General features: G+C 40.9%; 1 protein-coding gene across 4 annotated transcripts in view; it reads right to left on the reverse strand.

Annotated features, from left to right (window-relative positions):
* SERAC1 (serine active site containing 1) overlaps positions 1-21899 on the reverse strand; it is a 59609-nt gene that overhangs the window by 26996 nt on the left and 10714 nt on the right. For 3 of the 4 annotated variants that reach the window (XR_013416273.1, XR_013416272.1, XM_001093884.5), the window contains exons 3-8: positions 19977-20013; positions 14731-14867; positions 12938-13027; positions 10854-10985; positions 8706-8827; positions 7188-7316 (exon numbers count right to left, since the gene is read on the reverse strand). Coding sequence is in view for 2 of the 4 variants with exons in the window: in XM_001093884.5 (XP_001093884.5) it covers positions 7188-7316; positions 8706-8827; positions 10854-10985; positions 12938-13027; positions 14731-14867; positions 19977-20013 (647 nt within the window). In the remaining 2 variants the exon portion in view is untranslated. The remainder of the gene's footprint in view (positions 1-7187; positions 7317-8705; positions 8828-10853; positions 10986-12937; positions 13028-14730; positions 14868-19976; positions 20014-21899) is intronic. The other variant, XM_015137054.3, reaches the window with a different exon arrangement.

The raw sequence follows: 21899 nt of genomic DNA on the forward strand, positions 1-21899 counted from the left end.
ATTGGTAAAACTTAATGAAATGTATTATTTTTGCAATTATTTAAATTTGAAATTATTCCAAAATAAAAAGTTAGAGAAAAATTTTAATTAACTTCAACTTTCATGTTTTAAATATATTTTATTATTGAATGCATCCATAAATACATGTATTAATTATATAAGAATTTATTTTCTCTTTTGATAACAGTATTTCAATATAATTTGTTTCCTTTGTAATCTTATGCATTATATTTTATGCATTTAGAACTGAGTTCCTAGACTTAACCAAATCACAAAAGGAGTCCATGGTATTCAAAGGTTAAGAACTCTGTTCCAAAACCAAACATTATTGTGTTGGCTATATGCTGGGGTTGACAGTCGCCTCCGTACATGAGGAGTTTTGTTTATTTATTTTTTAGAGATGCAGTTTCACTATGTCGCCCAGGTTGGAGTGCAGTGGCTGTTCACAGAAGCTATCATAGAGCACCACAGCCTCAAACTTCTGGACTGGGGTATCCTCCTGCCTCAGCCTCCTCAGTAGCTCGGACTACAGGCATGAGCCACTGTGCCCAGCTTGAAAGCAGTTTTATATAGAAACAGCACACTGACACTGAAGGGCCCTTGGGGACCACTATGAGACAGGTCTGTCATAAACTGGGCAGACAGATTACTGCAAACCAGATGGACTCTCTCCACCCGCCATGTCAGCACCCCCAGCCTCCTGGCATATGTGAAATCCAGGAGGCATGACAAACTTGAGGCAGAGTAGGGGGAATAAGAATAACGAAAAGGAGGCCAGGCGCAGTGGCTCACGCCTGTAATCCCAGCACTTTGGGAGGCCAAGGCAGGCAGATCACAAGGTCAAGAGATCGAGACCATCCTGGCTAACATGGTGAAACCCTGTCTCTACTAAAAACACAAAAATCAGCTGGGCATGGTGGCTCGCGCCTGTAGTCCCAGCTACTTCGGAGGCTGAGGCAGGAGAATCGCTTGAACCTGGGCGGCAGAGCTTGCAGTGAGCCGAGATGGAACCACTGCACTCCAGCCTGGGGATATAGCGATGCTGTGCCTCAAAAAAAAAAAAAAAAAGTAAAAGGCAGTGCTTACTGGCCTAAAGAGATGGGACATTAGAATTAAAATTAAATATTTATTTGAAAAATTAATTAAAGATATGCTACCTCTTGTTTTAAAAAAAAGAACAGGGACTCAAATCAAAGTGAAACCAGTACCTTCCAAGTGGAAAAATCAAAGGTGCTTCATTAAACATAAAGCATTCATTGTTTTTTAAAAAAATACTAAAAACAATTTTTTTACTTAAAGGATGGATCTATATGTGTCTGTGATCTGCCCAAGTAGAATGGGAACGTTTCAAGTGTCAGTTTCATCATTTCCAGTGTGATCTATGTTTCCTAAATATACTGAATTGGTGTAGCGTAAAGACAATGCAATTAAAAGGTCATACGGTCCAGGCACGGTGGCTCTCGCTTGTTATACTAGCACTTTGGAAGACTGAGGCTGGGTGGACCTCTTGAGCCAGGAGTTAGAGACCAGCCTGGGCAACATGGCGAAATCCTGTCTCTACCAAAAATACAAAAAACATTAGCCAGGCCTGGTGGTACATGCCTGTAGTCCCAGCTACTCGGGAGGCTGAGGTGAGACGATCACTTGAGCCCAGAAGGCGGAGGCTGTAGTGAGCCAAGATCATGCCACCGTGCTCCAACCTGGGTGACAGAGTGAGACCCTCATCTCAAAAAAAAGGTCATATGAATTACTTTTTCAGAAAAACTTCAGTTAGGGGAAGATCTTTAAAATGAGGCACCTGGAATGGGTAGGAGAAGTTGTCAGAAGACCCAGGTCCTCTCCAAGATGGTGAATGTTAAAACACACAAACACATGATATTTTTTTTTTTTTTTTTTTTTTTGAGACAGAGTCTCGCTCTGTCACCCAGGCTGGAGTGCAGTGGCCGGATCTCAGCTCACTGCAAGCTCCGCCTCCCGGGTTCCCGCCATTCTCCTGCCTCAGCCTCCCGAGTAGCTGGGACTACAGGCGCCCGCCACCTCGCCCGGCTAGCTTTTTGTATTTTTTTAGTAGAGACGGTGTTTCACCGTGTTAGCCAGGATGGTCTCGATCTCCTGACCTCGTGATCCGCCCGTCTCGGCCTCCCAAAGTGCTGGGATTACAGGCTTGAGCCACCGCGCCCAGCCAACACATGATATTTTAACTATGAACACACACATACACATGCACAAGGCCAATTTAAACTATGTAACTCTTTACTGCTGAGGCCAAGAATTCTGCACAAAGCAGCAGCATAGTGGGGCCAGGCACAGTGGCTCACACCTATAATCCCAGCACTTTGGGAGGCCAAGGCGAGATTACCTGAGGTCAGGAGTTTGAGACCAGCCTGACCAACATGGTGAAACCCCAACTCTACTAAAAATACAAAAAAATTAGCCTAGTGTAGTGGCACATGCCTGTAGTCCCAGCTACTCGGGAGGCTGAGGCAGGAGAACTGCTTGAGCCCAGGAGGCACAGGCTGTAGTGAGTCGAGATCACACCACCGCACCACTCTAGCCTGGGTGACAGAGGGAGACTCCATTTCAAAAAAAAGAAGTGGCATGGTGGTATTAAACCACTTTCCCTCTCTTCACTTGGCAAAAGGTAAGGTTACAGAACACTATAGAAGGTAGAGGAATATTAACTAAACAGTAATGTCAGGCCAGGTCTCAGGAGCTCTGACATGGGGGTGCAGGAGAGAAGTTAGTGATGGGAGTGGGAGACACTATGGCAGAACACAGAGAAGCACCCAAGTCCACAAGACCCTGTCTGTAAACAGCCTGGTCCCAACCAAGCTGAAACTGTCAGATGTTAGACAAGGCCTGCTGAAAATGAGGTGGTTCCTTGGCTTCCAGATGAAAAGCAGGGGCATAAGAATAGAGAAGGGAAGAATACAGATTTAGATAAGAAACTACTTGGTATGACAGGCCCGTGGTTTCCTAGGTTTGACACCAACAGCACAAACAACAAAAGAAAAAAAATGTATAAATTGGACTTCATCAAAAATGTTTTTTATTTTTAAATTTTTTTTTAGGGACAGGGACTTGTTCTGTTGCCCAAGCTGGAATGCAGTGGCACAATCACTGCTCACTGCAGCATTGAATTCCTAGGCTCAAGTGCTCCTCCCGCCTTAGCTTCCTGAGAAGCTAGGATCACAGGCGCACACCCCACAACTGGCTAATGTTTTTCTTCTTTGTAGAGATAGTCTTGCAATGTTGCCCAGGCTGTTCTCAAACTCCTGGGCTCAAGTGATCTTCCCACCTCCGCCTCCCAAAGTGCTAGGACTACAGACATAAGCCACCATGCCTGTCCAGACTTCATGAAAATTAAAAACATTTGGGGTGCACAGGTCACTATCAAGAAAGTGAAAAGAACCCACAGAATGGGAGAAATATCTGCAAATTACATATCTAATAAGAGATTTGCATCCAGAATACATAAAGAGTTCTTACAATTCAACAATATAAAGAACTCTTACAATTCAACAACAAAAAATTTCAACTCTTACAATTCAACATATCTAATAAGAGATTTGTATCTAGCATATATCAAGAACTCTTACAATTCAACAAAAAAAAAAAAAAAAAAAGCCCATTTTTAAATTGGGTGCTACAACATGAAAAGATGCTTCGAAAGGACAAGTAACCCAATTTTAAAATGAGCAAAGGGAGCCATGGTGGCTCACACCTGTAGACCCAGCTATTCAGGAGGCTGAGGTGGGAGGATCACTTGAGCCCAGGAGTTCAAGGCTGTAGGGCACGTAATGATTTTGCCTGTGAAGAGCTACTGCATTCCAACTTGGTCAACACAGTGAGACCTCATCTCAAAAACAAAAACAAAATCCCTAGTTAAAAAAAAATTGGGCCAAGGATTTGAATAGATATTTCTCCAAAGAAGATATGTAAGTGCCAACAGCACGTGAAAAGGTACTCAACATCATTAAGCATTAGGAAAATGCAAATCAAAGCCAGAATGAGGATACTACTTCACACACAATGGGATGGCTAGAAGAAAAGATGGACAATAACATATATTCCTGGTGGGAATGTAAAATGGTAAAGTCCCTGTGGAAAACATTTGAAAGTTACTCAAAAAGTTACACGGAGTTACCACAAGACCCAGAAATTCCACTCCTAGGTATATACTCAAGAGAACTAAAAACATACATCCACACAAAGACATGCACATGAATGTTGATATTGAGATCTAATAAGAAACATATATTTGGTCTCCACCCCTGGTTCCCTCTAGAGTGATGAGTGTCTTCTGTATGCTAATGAGATGACTGGTGGCTGGAGGGCCCCTAAATAGTTTCAGGAAGGGGGCTGGTGGCCAGAAAGACTAAGGACATGATTAGAGGGTAGGGACTTTCTGCCCTATTCACCAACCTCTGGGGAGGACAGAGGGCCTGAAAGTTGAGGTGATCACCAAAGGTCAATGATTCAATCAACCATGCCAACTGATTAAAGCCATGAAAATCCGAAGGACAGGGTTCGGAAAGTTTCTGGATACCAGAACCCGTGGAGATATCTGGAGGGTGATGCACCCGGAGGGGCATGAAGGCTCAGCACCCCTTCCTATATAGCTTGCCCTATGCGTCTCTTCCATCTGCTGTCCATCCCTCTCCTCTGTCATATCCTTTATAATAAACGGTAAGCATAAGTCAGGTGTTTTCCTGAATTCCATGAGTCATCCCAGTAAATTAATCAAACCCAAGGAGGGGGTCATGGGCACTGCCAGTTTATGGCTGATCAGAAGCACAGGTCACACTTGGAACACGTGACTGGCATCTGAAGTGGGGGGCAGTCCTGTGGGACAGAGCCCTTAACCTATAGGCTCTGATACCATCTCTAGGTAGAGACGTCAGAACTGAATTAAATGGAAGGACACCGAGCTGGTGTCTTATGGAGAATTGCTGAGTGTGTAGGGAAAAACCCTCCACACTTCTGGTGTCAGAAGTGTTAAGGGGTGTGAGAAAGAAGGAAAAATGCTTTGCTTTTTCCCTATCTTGTACAGTACAGTTTTTTTTTTTTCCCAATTAGAAATGTTCATAGAAGTATTATTCATACATAATAGCCAAACGATAGAATGTTCATAGAAATATTATTCATACATAACAGCCAAAGAATAGGAATGACCCAAATGTCCATCATTGATGAACAGATAAATAAAATGCGGCATAGCCATACAATGGACTATTACTTGGCCATAAAAAGGAATGAAGCACTGATATGCCACAATGTGGTTGAGCCTTGAAAACATTATGCTAAGTGAAAGAAGTCAGACACAAAAGGCCACATATTAGATGATTCCATTTATATGAAATGTCCAGAACAGGCCAATCCATAGGAAAAATAGATTCGTGGTTACCAGGGGCTGGAGAGGGGAATGAGTGGTGACTGCTAATGGTTAGAGGGATTCTTTGGGGGATGGTGAAAATATTCTGGAATTAGATTGGAGTAATGATTATACAACTCTATGAGTATATTAACATTGAATGAATTGTATAGTTTTAAAGGGTTTTATGGTATGTGGATTATAAAGAAAACTAGTTGAATTGGAAATATCACCATAAATTTAAGACCTTTTAAGAAAAAGGTAATTGTTCTGCTCTGTTACTTAGGTATCTAGGAGCCCCCAAGGTCCACCAGCTCTACCTTCATGAAGAACTATTACGCACACCTAGTGCCTGGGTTTTGGACTCTTAACCTTTTCCTGTAAGAAGAATCAGATCTCCTTGGAGAAGCAGCCATATCTCGTAGGGCAGGAAGAATCAAAAAGAGCCAGGGATATCTTGTCAAAAAACCATGGCACCTTCTAGCCACTTTGGGAACAGAATTTAAAAGCATAAGAAGGTCAGTGTACAGAAAGGGTATAGAGGCCAGACGACGGAACTCTCAGCTCAAAAAGAAAACACCACTATAATTCACTGGAGCAATTCCAAGACATGGCCCAAAAGGGGAAATTACGTAAAGTATACTAGACAAGTCCTGTCTACTGATGTGTCCCTAATTTCTCATAAAAGGGAAAAATGAGAAAATGCATTTAATTGGTCAAAGAATATAGAATACTGTGATTTTTTTTACTGACAAAATACGTTCCTCTCATTGAGATTACATAGTTACTGCAGTTAATAATGGTGGTTATTCGTTCTGATTTCTCTTAGAGGTATGAGATTTTTATAAAGAATAACTTGCACCCCAAGAATATCAGAATTCAGTATTCACTGAGGGCCTTGTTTTCTTTTTTTTTTTTTTTTTTTTTTTTTTTGAGACAGGGTCTCATTCTATTGCGCAGGCTGGAGTGCAACAGCACAATCACAGCTCACTGAAGCCTCAATCTCCTGGGCTCAAGCAATCCTCCCATCTCAGCCTCTCAAACAGCTGGAACTACAGGCACATGTTACCACGTCCAACTAATTTTTTTTTGTAATGTTTTATAGACATGGGGGTTCTCGCTGTGTTGCCCAAGCTGGTCTCAAACTATTGGCCTCAGGCAATCCTCCTACCTCAGCCTCACAATGCACTGCGCACTGGGATTACAGTTGTCAACCACTGCGCTCAGCCCTGTTCATTCTTTTTTTTTTTTTTGAGACAGTCTCGCTCTGTCACCAGGCTAGAGTGCGGTGGCACAATCTCGGCTCATTGCAACCTCTGCCTCCCGGGTTCAAGCGATTTTCCTACCTCAGCCTCCCAAGTAGCTGGGACTATGGGCATGCGCCACCACGCCCAGCTAATTTTTGTATTTTCAGTAGAGATGGGGTTTCACCATGTTGGCCAGGATGGTCTCTATCTCTTGACCTCGTGATCCACCCGTGTCAGCCTCCCAACACGCTGGGACTACAGGCATGAGCCACCACACCCGGCCCTCATTCTTTAAGATAAAATTTTAAGAGTTACTTCCTGTGAAGCTGTAAATGACCTCTTAAGCAGAGTGAAGGGCTCCTGAAATCACCTTTATCTCTCTTACACACTCTGTGACTGTTTATTTACCTGCCTCCCTGTCATCCCTGACATCCAGCCCAGGGCATGGCACACAACCAGAAGTTAGCATGTTTACTCAGTTACTGGGTGAATGCTAGCCCCTGACACAATACATTGGAAAGAGTGGACACTCAAAAATATTTACTGAAGTGAATACATGAGCTAACCTTCTGAGCAGCTAGACTCTGACTGCTTTCACTAAGAGCCAAAGATGTAAAATACTGGATACACTCATCCAGCTCTGTTTGAGGTAAGGAAGCCAGCAACTGCCTGAGCTCTTCTTCAGTGGAAGAATCCTGAAATGAAAGGAAATTCTTCATAAATACTCAACAACTGAGTACAACAAAAAATATCCAAATACTCAAAGCCAATATTTGCCATATATATATATATCAAAGCCATATATGATATGTGCATCTCTCTCTATATATACATATACATATATATGTGATACAGAGATATAGGGAAAGAGATATCAGAGATTAATTACTGCTTTCAGTCTTGAAAACAGTCACCCACCCAGGTAAATAAACAATCATTTAATTTTGAATTCTATATTTTCACGTTTGCTACTTCAAACTGAGAGACGTACTGTAAACTTTAACTCTGAATTTTCATCTGACATCTTGACATTCTCAACATCTTGACTCAAAATGAAGTATTGCACCCTTACTAATTAAAGCTACTGCTTTTTAAATCCAGAACTTGTTACTATCTCATTTTCTCTAATAATTAATATCTAGCATATTCATTTTCCTATTTTTCTTTTTTTTTTTTTTTTTTGAGAGGGAGTCTGGCTCTGTCGCCCAGGCTGGAGTGCAGTGGCTGGATCTCAGCTCACTGCAAGCTCCGCCTCCCGGGTTTACACCATTCTCCTGCCTCAGCCTCCCGAGTAGCTGGGACTACAGGCGCCCGCCACCTCGCCCGGCTAGTTTTTTTTTTTTTTTTTTTTTGTATTTTTTAGTAGAGATGGGGTTTCACTGTGTTAGCCAGGATGGTCTTGATCTCCTGACCTCGTGATCCGCCCGTCTCGGCCTCCCAAAGTGCTGGGATTACAGGCTTGAGCCACCGCGCCCGGCCTCATTTTCCTATTTTTCAAAAAGCTGCGAACGCATAAGTTTTAAGAGTTTCATTTTCTGGTCTAGGAAAGATACTCAAGAAGCATGCTTTAAATCTGTCGCAGTGTTTCTCAACCAGGGGCTATTTTGCCTCGGCAACATCTGGCAATGTCTGGGGACATTTTTGGTTGTTACAACTAGGGGGTGCTACTAGCATCTAGGGAGTAGAGTCTAGGGATGTTGCTACACACCCTACAATGTACACAACAGCTTCCTACCACAAAGAATTATCTGGCCCAAAATGTCAATAGTGCTGAGGCTAAGAAAACCTGACCTACAGAAACTCAGAAGTGACCAACTCATGGATGCTGATATGCTATGGCATGTCACCCACTGGTTTACAGAGACTCCCAATTCCCAAAGGCAGAAAATAATATAGCAGGAACGGCCCCTCCTGAGGAACCAAATATTTGTATAACTACTATGATTTCAGTTTTACATTCCAGTTTATCTGCTTGTGAGAAGTAGCCAACAACTACTTTTTTAAAGTATTTTGTACCCAAAGTGAAGATAATATATTAAACCATTTTTCACTCTCTAAATTATTATTAATATTGTTTTACTTACTTCTTTTAAAGATGGCAAAGGAGGTGGTAGGAGAAAAAAGCGAAGATCACTCTCTTTGCTTCGTGCCAAACCAATAAGAGTTTTCGGATCACAGGCTTGAGCAATTAGCCTATACTGGTAATCTATTGAAAAAGCATTATCTTTTGTTAATACCAAAACCAGCTGATAGATGTTGTAAAGATTAACTGAACAAACTACTGAAAGCACTCTAAGTTTTAGACTGCTCTGCAAATTTGTAATCCAAAATGTCCCAAGTGCAACTACATTTACAATACCTATAAGCTAGCTACATTTCCAGGACTCATCTCACAGTTCTCCTCAACGTATATCCGGAGACCGGGTCACAGCCTAACTTTTTGGAAAAAAGGAAGCTCAAAGGTGGAAACTGGTAAGTCAGAACCAATTTAACTTCTTTTTAAAACAATTCCAGCATTCAAAAGCTGTTTCGACCACTACTCAAAACACATGAGGTTGCGTTTAAGCCTGCTGCCCCGTGGTGATGCTATGGTGCTTTGGTATTCATAATGCCCATGAATATTTAGTCTGCAGTTCCAAATACCAGTACTTTCCATTAAACATGCCATTCTTTATATATCAAAAACAAAATTCCAATCATGAAAGCAAACATTATTTTCAATAGTGGCAGTTTATAACCTGGGATTGGCCGGGCACTGCAGCTCAGGCCTGTAATCCCAGCACTTTCGGAGCCGAGGCGGGTGGATCATCTGAGGTCAGGAGTCCAAGACCAGCCTGACCGACATGGTGAAACCCTGTGTCCACTAAAAATACAAAAATTAGCCAGGCGTAGTGGTGGGCACCTGTAATCCCAGCTATTCGGGAGGCTGAGGCAGGAAAATAGCTTGAACCCAGGAGACGGAGGTTGTAGTAAGTGGAGGTCGTACCACTACACTTCAGCCTGGGTGACAGAGCAAGACTCTGTCTCAAAAAATAATAATAATAATAACCTGGGTGAGTACTTCTGGATCAAGTGGGGAACTTTTTCAAAATCTATGGGCCAGGGCACTTCCTCTGATTTCTCTGATACAGTAAGTCTGGAATGGAGCCCTGGAAGGCAAATTTTGAAAAATATTTCTATTCTAAATCTCCACCAACATTAAGTGAGCTTATACTTACATTATAAATTATTATAATTGTAGCCGCCAACCAATTAACAAATTAATTTTCAGAGATCTCATTCTGCGTTTAACTTTTCTTTGAGAATTTTTTTTTTTTTTTGAGACAGTTTTGCTCTGTTGTCCAGGCTGGAGCGCAGTGGTGCAATCTTAGCTCACTAACGACTCTGCCTCGTGGGTTCGCAATTCTTGTGCCTCAGCCTCCCAGTAGCTAGGATTACAAGCACACGTCACCATGCCCAGCTGAATTTTTTGTATTTTTTTAGTAGAGACAGGGTTTTGCCATGTTGCCCAGGCTGGTCTTGAACTCCTGGCCTCAAGTGATCCACCCTCCTCAGCCTCCCAAAGTGCTGGGATTACAGGTGTGAGCCACTGTGCCTAGCTGAGAAAATTATTTTTTTCTATTTTGCCCATTTTTACAAGACAGCTCTACTAACAAAATATAGTTTTGTCCATGTACTATAACCAGAGCAGATATGAGTTCTTTTTAAAGTATTTTTATTGTAAAATGTGTGACTCTGAAACACAATTATATATTTCAAATAGTCCATTAAAAATGATATACACACATACAAATTGGGTACATTCAACTATTAGTATTAGAGTCAAGTAGATTGTAAAAGTAAAAGCAAATATAATTGTATGGTGTAGCAAGCAATTAAGTATACTTCATTAAACAGAAACCCAAAGAAAACTCAAGTACATTAGGCAACTATCAGAATCAAGAGTTGCTCTCAAAGAAGTATGTAACCAAATAAAACTTTGTTCCGGTAGAAAGTTACACAAATATATATACCTCATTTTTGAGCTCATTCTTACCAAACACATTTGACTACCAGGTCAGCAGGCTTTCTACTTTCCGTATCATTGAAGCTTCTTAAAATTTTTAAAATACTTTTTATATATACTAAGACTGCCTGAATTATTTTCCTTCCTGAATCTCACTCCCTTGTCTTTTACATCGGAAATCAAGAGCCAGCTGAAGACCTGCCACCTGTTCGGGTGGTCTCATTACCATGCCAATGATGGGCCTCCGACATCTCCTGCACAGCCTCGAGTCGCGTGGTTTTGTCATCTGACTTGCTCTTCCGTAGGAGCAGCCACACAGCACACTCATGATCTTCTATATCAACTGTACTAAAAGGGTCTTTGCAAAAAGAAAAAGCCAAGACAACAGGAACAGCTAAGATAATACTTTTATCTTCACTTTAAGATGGTAATTTATAAATATTTGAAATCTACAATTGGACAGTTAAATCCATGTATATAGGTATTGATAAAAACTGATATTATTTGTTCTCAATTCTGTAATATTATCTTTTATATTATTATGAATATTGTGTGTGCTTTTTTTTTGGTGGGGTTCAGGGGTCAGTTTTGTTTTGTTTTTTGAGACAGTCTCACTTTGTTACCCAGGCTGGAATGCAGTGACACGATCATGGCTCACTGCAGCTTCAACCTCTTGGCCTCAAGCAATCCTCCCACCTCAGCCTCCTGAGTAGCTGAGATCACAGGTGTGTACCATTAGGCACAACTAATCTTTTTCTTTTTTTCTAGAGACAGGGACTTGTTACATTGCCCAGGTTCAACATGTATGCTTTTGTTTTGTATATTCTGGTGTCTTTCATATGTGGTCATTTTAAAAATCTTTTTCTCCCCAAAACTTTTTCAAAAAGATCAAATATATGAAAGAAATTAAAGAATACATTAACATAGGCTGGGCACAGTGGCTCACGCCTGTAATCCCACCACTTTGGGAGGCCCGAGGTGGGTGGATCACAAGGTCAGGAGATCGAAACCATCCTGGCTAACACTGTGAAACCCCGTCTTTACTAAAAATACAAAAACAAAAAATTAGTCGGGTGTGGTGGCGGGCGCCTGTAGTCCCAGCTACTTAGGAGGCTGAGGCAGCAGAATGGAGTGAACCCAGGAGGCAGAGCTTGCAGTAAGCAGAGATCGTGCCACTGCACTCCAGCCTGGGTGACAGAGCAAGACTGTCTCAAAAAAAAAAAAAAAAGAATAAGTTAACATCCATACATCACATCTAGATTCAATAACTCTTATTATTTTACCATGTTTTCTTAATCTATATTAACATGTAATTTTTCCCAAACTATTTGAAAGGATGATGTAGACAAAATGACATTTTACCCCTTCACAGTTCAACCTGCATCTCCTAAAAACAATCCTGCATTCTCTTAAATAACCACAATGCTATTATCACACCCAAAAACACTAACAAAAATCTTCCCAAATCATCTAAAATTCAGTCTAATTCCATATTCAAGCTTCCCCAATTTTTCAAAAAAAAAAAAATTTTTAAGGTTGTTTTCTAAAACCAGGATTTAATAAAGTCTCTTTTAACTGTAGAAAGTTTTCTCATCTTTTATTTTCACAATGCCAACTTTTTAAGGAGATCAGATAAGCTCTTTTGTATCTAGCTCCACATTGTAGATTAACCTGATTGTGAAATCTATGATTGTGGATGTACTATGCTCATTATGAGAAGGCATGGGAGTGATTTTCTAACAAATTTAAAATTATAAAACACTTATCAAGAGAATAGGGTATATTTTATCTCCATATTTATTCACAATTACCTAAGGAAGGAAGAAAACTGTCCAAAGCATTAAGCCCTTAAAATTAAATACAGTCCAAGAGAATAATGCTAATTAATTTTCTTTCTTTTCTTTTCTTTTCTTTTTTTGAGACAGTCTCACTCTGTCACCCAGGCTGGAGTGCAGTGGCACGATCTTGGCTCACTGTAACCTCTGCCACCTGAGTTCAAGCGATTCTCCTGCCTTAGCCTCCTGAGTAGCTGAGATTACAGGCACCCACCACCATGCCTGGCTATTTTTGTATTTTTAGTAGAGACGAGGTTTCACCATGTTAGCCAGGCTGGTCTCAAACTCCTGACCTCAGGTTATCCACCCACCTCAGCCTCCCAAAGTGCTGGTGTGAGCCACCGCACCTGGCCTGATTAATTTTCCATAGCTATAAAAAATATTAGTATAAGAAATGAAAAAAAGTATCAAGTTGATCATTCCAATGACTTTCAGATTACTGATAAGGATTCCAAGTCACATATTTGATATTTACCAGCAAATGGATTCCGTAGTATCTTGGCGGATGTTGCCAACACTTTTCTTACTGCTTTGTGAAGTTCTTTTCTTGCCTGCCAGGCAATACCTAAAATGATCATAAAATTAAGTAAAACCAAGAATGTATTCTTTTTTTTTTTTTTTTTTTTTTTGAGACAGAATCTTGCTCTGTCGCCCAGGCTGGAGTTCGGTGGTGCGATATCCGCTCACTGCAGGCTCCGCCTCCTGGGTTCACCCCCTTCTCCTGCCTCAGCCTCCTGAATAGCTGGGACCACAAGCGCCCGCCACCATTCCTGGCTAATTTTTTTGTATTTTTAGTAGAGATGGGGTTTCACCATATTAGCCAGGATGGTCTCAATCTTCTGACCTCGTGATCCACCTGCCTTGGCCTCCCAAAGTGCTGGGATTACAGGCGTGAGCCACCACGCCCCGCCCAAGAATGTATTCTTAACACTATGCTCCAGTGTTTCAAAGAGAAATGTATAAACTCCAAATTTTTTCTTTTTTTTTTTTTTTTTTTTGAGGTGGAGTCTCACTCTGTCGCCCAGGCTGGAGAGCAGTGGCGCGATCTCGGCTCACTGCAAGCTCCGCCTCCCGGGTTCCCGCCATTCTCCTGCCTCAGCCTCCCGAGTAGCTGGGACTACAGGCGCCGCCACCACGCCCGGCTAATTTATAAACTCCAAATTTTTTCACAAAGAAAATACAAAATAGCATCGCTGTCTTTTTATTGTCACTATTGATGCAACTAAAACCATTATGGAAACACAGAGCTCTCAATTCCAAAATAAGATTGCTCTCCAAGTTAGGGAAAAGTAAAAACAAAAACACTAACTACAAAAACACTTACTAAAGCTAATGAAAATCTCCACATACAACATAGGTTTTGCAATATCCAGGAAAATGTCCTTCATGATGAGCTCACCTCAAACTGAAGTCTGGAGATACTTTACTAAAGAGATTAAGTCTTATTATACAGGTATATTATAAGCAACAACAATTATCTATGTAATTGAAATTGTAAACATACCATAAAAGCATTTTGAAATACAGAAAGTGATATAATAACTAATAGCAACAGAGCAGCGGGTGACAGACACAGGAAAGCAGTAGAGCCTGCCCCACTCGAGGAACATCATGTTAACTGGCACATTCTGGCTAACAGTGTATGAACAGGCAGCTGTGAGTCAAGTGTGTGACTCACCATGCTACCTATATGCTGAGGAAAATACACTCCTCTGCTGTAAAATTTCATGTTCACCATGCAACCATATGATCACTAATGAGGGCTTCCATGTGTCCTAAATATTAAGTAGAATGTCCTAACTAGTAAAGACAGGTTTTCTAGCCTTGGTGACAGATAATTATAATGAGTTGGCATTCATATTGACGAATGTATCTCATGTGTTTGGTTTGCATGAATACATCCCTTAAATAAGGTAGAAATATCGCAGAGCTAAATGACAAAATCATGTTTTTTGTACTTGCCAAACTGAGAGCCAGCCTCTGTATTGACAGTTCCACTAAGGTGTGGAATTCCAGGTTCAGACTAAAAATGCCAGTTAGTCTTCACTTCACTTAGTTTTAGGAGAGTTGCAAACCTGGATTAAATGTGGAAGTCTAAACTTTGGTCCTTAATTAATTCTTTAGGAACTTGGTTTTCACCGGGTTTGGTGATTCTTAGAATTAGCTCAATCTGTACTACTAAGACTGTGTTTTAAATAGACATATTTTTAAATTCAATGACTAGCTTCCATTTTTCACAAAGAGAGGCTTACTTCACAATAAACTTACCATGATTTTCTCCTTTATCTAAAGAAACTGTGTGCACATATATATATGACTTCATTTTTTCTCTTTCTACCACTTGAGTATCTAATGTCACAGCTTTCTTCAGGGCCAGAACTTCATATGTAAGAAATAGAGAACCTCTTAAAGAGAAAAGAAAAAATGCATCATAAATACACAATCAAAATGTAACACAAGAGCTACTCTTCTCTATTAAGTTTGTCATAGTAAACTTCTTTCTTTTTTATTGGGAAACATAACATGTATACAGTAACATGCATATAACATTTATACAGTCATGCGCCATATACTGACTTTTTGTTCAAGGACAGACCTCACATACGATAGTGGTCTCATAAGATTATAACGGAGCTAAAAAAATTCGTATCTCCTAGTGACTGAGTAGCCAATGTAACACATTAATCACATGTGTGTGGTGATGCTGTGTAAACAAATCTACCGTGCTGCCTATCCTAGAAAAGTCTAGCACATACAATTATGTAGAGTACATAATACTTGATAATAATAAATGTTACTGATTTATGTATTTACTATAGTATACTTTTATTGCTATTTCAGTGTGTACTCCTTCTACTTAACTGTAAAATGCCTAAGGCAGGTCCTGCAGAAGGTATCCAGAAGAAAGTGTTATCACAGGAAATGACAGCTCCATGCGTGTCACTGCCCTGAAGACCTCGCAGTAGGACAAGATGCGGAGGCGGAGACAGTGATATGGATGACTCTGACCCTGTGTAGGCCTAGGCTAATGGGTTTGTGTTTTCATTTTTAATAAAAACATTTAAAAAGTTAAAAAATTGTTTTTGCTGGCACAGTAGCAAGGCCTGTAGTCTCAGCTATTCCGGAGGCTAAAGCAGGAGGATCCCTAGAGCCCAGAAGTTCAAGGCTGCAGCATGCTATGACTGTACCCACGAGTAGCTACTGCTCTCCAGCCTGGGCGACAGAGCGAGACCTCGTCTCAAAAATATATATATATATATATATATATTTTTTTTTTTTTTTTGAGACGGAGTCTCTCTCTGTCCCCAAGGCTGGAGTGCAGTGGCACGATCTTAGCTCACTGCAAGTTCCACCTCCTGGGTTCACGCCATTCTTTCACCTCAGCCTCCCAAGTAGCTGGGACTACAGGAGCCTGCCACCACGCCCGGCTAATTTTGTTTTTGTATTTTTAGTAGAGACGGGGTTTCACCGTGTTAGCCAGGTTGGTCTCAATCTCCTGATCTCGTGATCCGCCCACCTGGGCCTCCCATAGTGCTGAGATTACAGGCATGAGCCACTGCACCCGGCCTCAAAAAGATTTTTTTTTTTTTTGGGGAGAGGGAGTCTCGTTCTGTTGCCCAGGCTGGAGTGCAGTGGTGCAGTCTTGCCTCACTGCAAGCTCCGCCTCCCGGATTCACGTCATTCTCCTGCCTCAGCCTCCCGAGTAGCTGGGACTACAGGCACCCACATCACGCCTGGCTAATTTTTGTATTTTTAGTACAGACAGGGTTTCATCTTGTTAGCCAGGATGGTCTCGATCTCCTGACCTCATGATCTGCCCGCCTTCCCCTCCCAAAGTGCTGGGATTACAGGCATGAGCCACCACACCAGGCCAAAAAGATTTTTCTAATAGACAAAAGTTTATAGAATAAGGACATAAAGAAATAAAACATTTTTGTATAGCTATATGATGTGTTTGTGTTTTAAGCTAAGTGTAATTATAAAAGTCAAAAAGTTTTTCAAAAATTTAAGCTGATACAGTAAAAAAAAAAAAAAAAATACAGTAAGCTGAGGTTAATTATTAAAGCCAGGACTTTATTTATTTTTAGAGACAGGGTCTCAACTATGTTGCCCAGGTTGACCTCAAACTTCTGGGCTCATGTCATCCTCTTGCCTCAGCCTCCCAAACAGCTGGGACTACAGGCCCACAGCACTACATCCAGCTAGGTTAATTATTAAAGAAAAAAAATACTGTTTTATAATTAGTGTCGCTGGGTGCAGTGGTGCATGCCTGTAGTCCCAGCTAGTTAGAAGCCTGAGGCAGGAGGATCACTTGAGTCCAGGAGTTCAAGGCCAGCCTAGGCAAAACATAGTGAGACTCTGCCTTTAAAGAAAATACAAAATTCAGTGGCTCACGCCTATAATCCCAACACTCTGGGAGGCCAAGGCGGGCGGATCACCAGAGGTCAGGAATTCAAGACTGGCCTGGCCAACATGGCAAAACCAAGGCTCTACTAAAAATATAAAACTTAGCCAGGCGTGGTGGCAGGCGCCTGTAATCCCAGCTACTCAGAAGGCTGAGTCAGGAGAATCGCTTGAACCCAGGAGGCAGAGGCTGCAGTGAGACGAGATTACGCCGCTACACTCCAGCCTGGGCGACAGAGCAAGACTCCGTCTTAAAAAAAAAAAAAAAAAAAAAAAAGGCCGGGCGCGGTGGCTCAAGCCTGTAATCCCAGCACTTTGGGAGGCCAAGACGGGCGGATCACGAGGTCAGGAGATCGAGACCATCCTGGCTAACACGGTGAAACCCCGTCTCTACTAAAAAATACAAAAAAAAAATTAGCCGGGCACGGTGGTGGGCGCCTGTAGTCCCAGCTACTCGGGAGGCTGAGGCAGGAGAATGGCGTAAACCCGGGAGGCGGAGCTTGCAGTGAGCTGAGATCCGGCCACTGCACTCCAGCCTGGGCGACAGAGCAAGACTCCGTCTCAAAAAAAAAAAAAAAAAAAAAAAAGTGTAATGTAGCCTAGGTACATAGTGTTGATAAAGTCTACAGTAGTGTACAGTAATGTCCTAAGCCCTCATGCTCACTCACCCAGAGCAATGCCCCGTCCTGTAAGCTCCACTCATGGTAAGTGCCCTATGTAAGTGTACCATTTTAAAATGTTATTTACTGTACCTTTTTTTGTTTGGATATGTTTAGGTACACAAATACTTCCCATTGTATTATAATAGCCTATAGTATTCAGTACAGTCACATGCTGTACAGGTTTAGAGCCTAGGAGCAATAGGCTGTCCCACACAGCCTAGGTGTGGAGTAGGCTCTGCCATCCAGGTTTGTGCAAGTGCACTCTGTGATGATTGCACAACAATGAAATCACCTAACAACACATTACTCAGAATGTATCGCCATTATTGACACATGACTGTATATATACATATACATGTATATACACATTTCAGTTTACAAATAATAAATAGCTTCATAATCATATCCAGGCAAGAAACAGAATGTTAACAGCACCCCAGAAGCCCACAGTGTGTCCTCCCCGATACTGACCTGTTCTCATCTCTATATATGATTCTGATTTTTATTATAACAATGTGCTTTTCTTTACAGTTTATATATGCATCCTTAAACAACAGAGCTTAGTTTTGCCTGTTTTTGAAATTCATATCAATGGAATCACACTACACGTATTCTTTTGCTCAGCCTTGTATTTATGTGAGTCATCCATGTTGTTGCACGTAAAATGTAGTTCCTGCACTTAGATTTTCGTATAGTATGTGATTATCCATTGCATGGATATACTACAACTTACTTATTCACTCTCCCATAGATGGGCACTGAGAACGTTTCTAGTTTGAGTCTATCACAACAATGCTGTTACGTATCTTATACATCTGTACCGTGCATACATGTACGTGTACCTCTATCTATCTACACATACATATATCTAGAATTACATACCTTCTGATAGTATACATATTCAATTTTACTAGATAATGACAAACCGGTTTTGCGAAAAGATGAGCCAATGTGTATTCCCATCATCTACCTGAAGTTAATTTTAAATGTTGTTTGTTGTGTATCTCAAAATGAAGATTTCTTTTTTCCTAATCAGATTGACTTACACACTCCCTAAATCCTGACACAAACATTGCACTCTGGATTCAGAGTTTAGCAACATTGTTTTCCTACACCTTCTTCTGACCTTTGGTTTCTACCCTCAGGCAAACAGATAAAACAAAGTTCAGACACTGGTTTAGCACCAGAGGAACACAAAGAAGGCTCTTTAGAATCCTCTGCCCTTGGCCAAGGGCAGTGGCTCAGCCTGTAATCCCAGCACTTTGGGAGGCCAAGGCAGGCAGATCACCTGAGCCCAGGAGTTCAAGACTAGCCTGGGCAACATGGCGAGACCCTGTCTCTACTAAAAATACAAATAATAATAATAATAATACAGCCAGGTGTGGTGGTACACGCCTGTGGTCCAGCTTGGGAGGCTGAGGTGGGAGGATCACCTGAACCCAGGGGGCAGAGGCTGCAGTGAGCCGAGATCATGCCACTGCACTCTAGCCTGGGTGACCAGAGTAAGACACTGTCTCAAAAAAAAAAAAAAAAGAATCCTCTACTCTCTTTGGGATGTATCTGAACTTTTATCTTGTTTTCCATGAAAGACAAAATTCTTTACTATAAGAAAAAACTGTAATTAATTTTCACTATATTCCTGAACATAATTGTGAGCTAGACAAACTGCATTACAGAAAAGGTTATATATACATTTATGCTTTGCTCAGAATGAGTCAAAGGGGAAAATTATCTAAATACATTTTGCCGTACATTACAATGTCATGGAGAAATGTATGCATTTGGATAAAATGCCAAATATATCTCTTTTATCATTTCAGCATCTGAGAGTTAATTTTATATTTGTACTAGTAAAAAGTATTAACAAATACAGTACAACAGTATTACATATATATTCCTCCCCCTAAAGAAAAGTAAAAGAAGGAATATGAAAAATAACAATTTGCTGAAAGAGGGTCACTGCATTCATTACACGTGCTCCTGAGGGAGCATCAAATGGGAGATGTCCATCTGTTGGTTTTCTCAGTCAGCCTCAATTTCCTTTCATGCAAGCTTTATGGTGAGTTAAGGGATTTTCCAAAATACTTTTGACTATAGTCAATTTGCACCTTTTTCACCCACTTTAGAACCTAATACAAGACGTGACTCTAAGTGTGTCAAAACTAAGTGCGTGCCTGATATAGGTGCGTCAAAGTGCTTTTCTCACAGCAGCAGTGCCTGGCAGGCAGAGTTCCTAGTACACATTTGGCTCCAAGAGAAAGCACTCTTCAGAAGGTAAGGAAACCACATCATGACAACATTTAACTGGTGGGATCAGTGATTAAATCCACCAGTCTAATTCCAAAATCTATACCCTTTCAATACCTCATGCAACCTGTAAATCACTGCCATTGAGATTTCCAATAGAGTAAAATGAAGCCAATTAACATTCCACAGTTGACAACTTACCCTAAAATAAGTGATCCAGTAAACTTTATTTTATTTCCTTCAAAAGAAAAAAAGTCAATGTGATGAATTTCATTTTTAGAAGTGTGAAAGGAAATAGGCAACAGTGTAAGTCTCTACCTATATCATATGTTATCAGATAAGAAGCTATTATTTTTATATTAATATAATCAGTTGCTATTAATAAATGGTCTCCTATCCTTAGACACAAACACACAAATCAACAAGCACTGAGTGCAAATATAATGTATACTGAAGACATTTCATACCTTCCCTTTCTCCACCTCCTAGTCCCTGTTCCACTACTGATGCTGGTAGGACTACAATGCTTCCACCAAATGCAACATTCAGGCAGCTCGCTTCCCTTCTGACCCCTTTTAGTTAACAACCCATTAAAGAAAGAAATGGGAAGCATTGTCCCTATCACTACTAGAACTATATTGAAGGATTATATTGTCAAGTGAGGACACGAAAGAATGTTTTCTAAAGTAATTATGTTATAGTTGATGGTTAGGTATACATGTACATAGCCCCATTTAAAACAGAGATTAGACCAGGTGCAGTGGCTCACGCCTGTAATCCCAACACTTTGGGAGGCCAAGGCGAGCAGATCACCTGAGGTCAGGAGTTTGAGACCAGCCTGGCCAACATGGTGAAATCCCATTTCTACTAAATATAAAAAAAAAAAATTAGCCAGGCTTGGCGGCACATGCCTGTTATCCCCGCTACTCGGGAGGCTGAGGCAGGAGAATCACTTGAACCACGGAAGCAGAGGTTGCAGTGAGCCGAGATTACACCACTGCACTCCAGCCTGGTTGACAGAGCAAGAATCCATCTTAAAATAAATAAATAAAATGAAATAGAGAGTATATTCTACAAGTTCATTTATAAATGTTTGTTTGGGTCTTGGAAAACTTTTTTAATATTAAAAAATTCCTATGGCAGACACTGCTAATTGCCTGTCCAATACACATGCCCTTTAATCCTTACAAATACACAACCTGATTACCACCTAAAAATATTCAAATTCCTAGACAACTCTGTAGCTAGGGCTAACTGTGTAACACAGTTGTAGCCAATAGGATATAGATGGAAGTCTATAGAGGTGGATCCCTCCCCACATAAAAAGACAAAGCCTCAAAATGGCTTTTGGCCCTCTGCTTCTTGATACCCAAGGATTCACCATCTTGTGACCATGAGGACAATAAAGAGAATGGAGCAGGAAGACAAGAAGATTGCTAAACTGTAATTCCTGCCCTAACTGTCTCCACCTTGACTTATTATTATGTAAGAAGAATGAAAACCATATTAACCTAAGCCACTGGACTCAAGCTTCTATAACATGCACTGAGCACAACCTTAACTGATATGGTACTCATGATGATTAGGTACTGAGGCTAGCCCACAAAACTCTTTATATATATTTGTATATAACATTTACATATATAATATTTATATATATAAAGAAAATATATATAAATAAATATAAAGATTTTATGTATATATACAGAGTTTCACTCTGTTGCCCAGGCTGGAGCGCAATGACACAATCTCAGCTCACTGCAATCTCCACCTCCTGGGTTGAAGTGATTCTCCTGCCTCAGCTTCCTGAGGAGCTAGGATTACAGGCGCCCACCACCACACCCAGCTAATTTTTGTATTTTTAGTAGTGATGGGGTTTCACCATGTTGGCCAGGCTGGTCTTGAACTCCTGACTTCAAGTGACCCACCCACCTCAGCCTCCCATAGTGCTGGGATTACAGGCATGAGTCACAGCACCTCACCCGGCCTTAACCTATAATTTAGTGCACATATTGAGACACTCCTTCGTTCAGAGCTTCAACTCATGCTGCCAAAAAGACATTTGTCCTCGCTTCTCTTTTTGTATTTAAAACAGTATCAGAATTTTCTACATGAAAATGATCT

Source organism: Macaca mulatta, chromosome 4, assembly GCF_049350105.2.
Source record: "Macaca mulatta isolate MMU2019108-1 chromosome 4, T2T-MMU8v2.0, whole genome shotgun sequence".
Lineage (NCBI taxonomy): Eukaryota > Metazoa > Chordata > Mammalia > Primates > Cercopithecidae > Macaca > Macaca mulatta.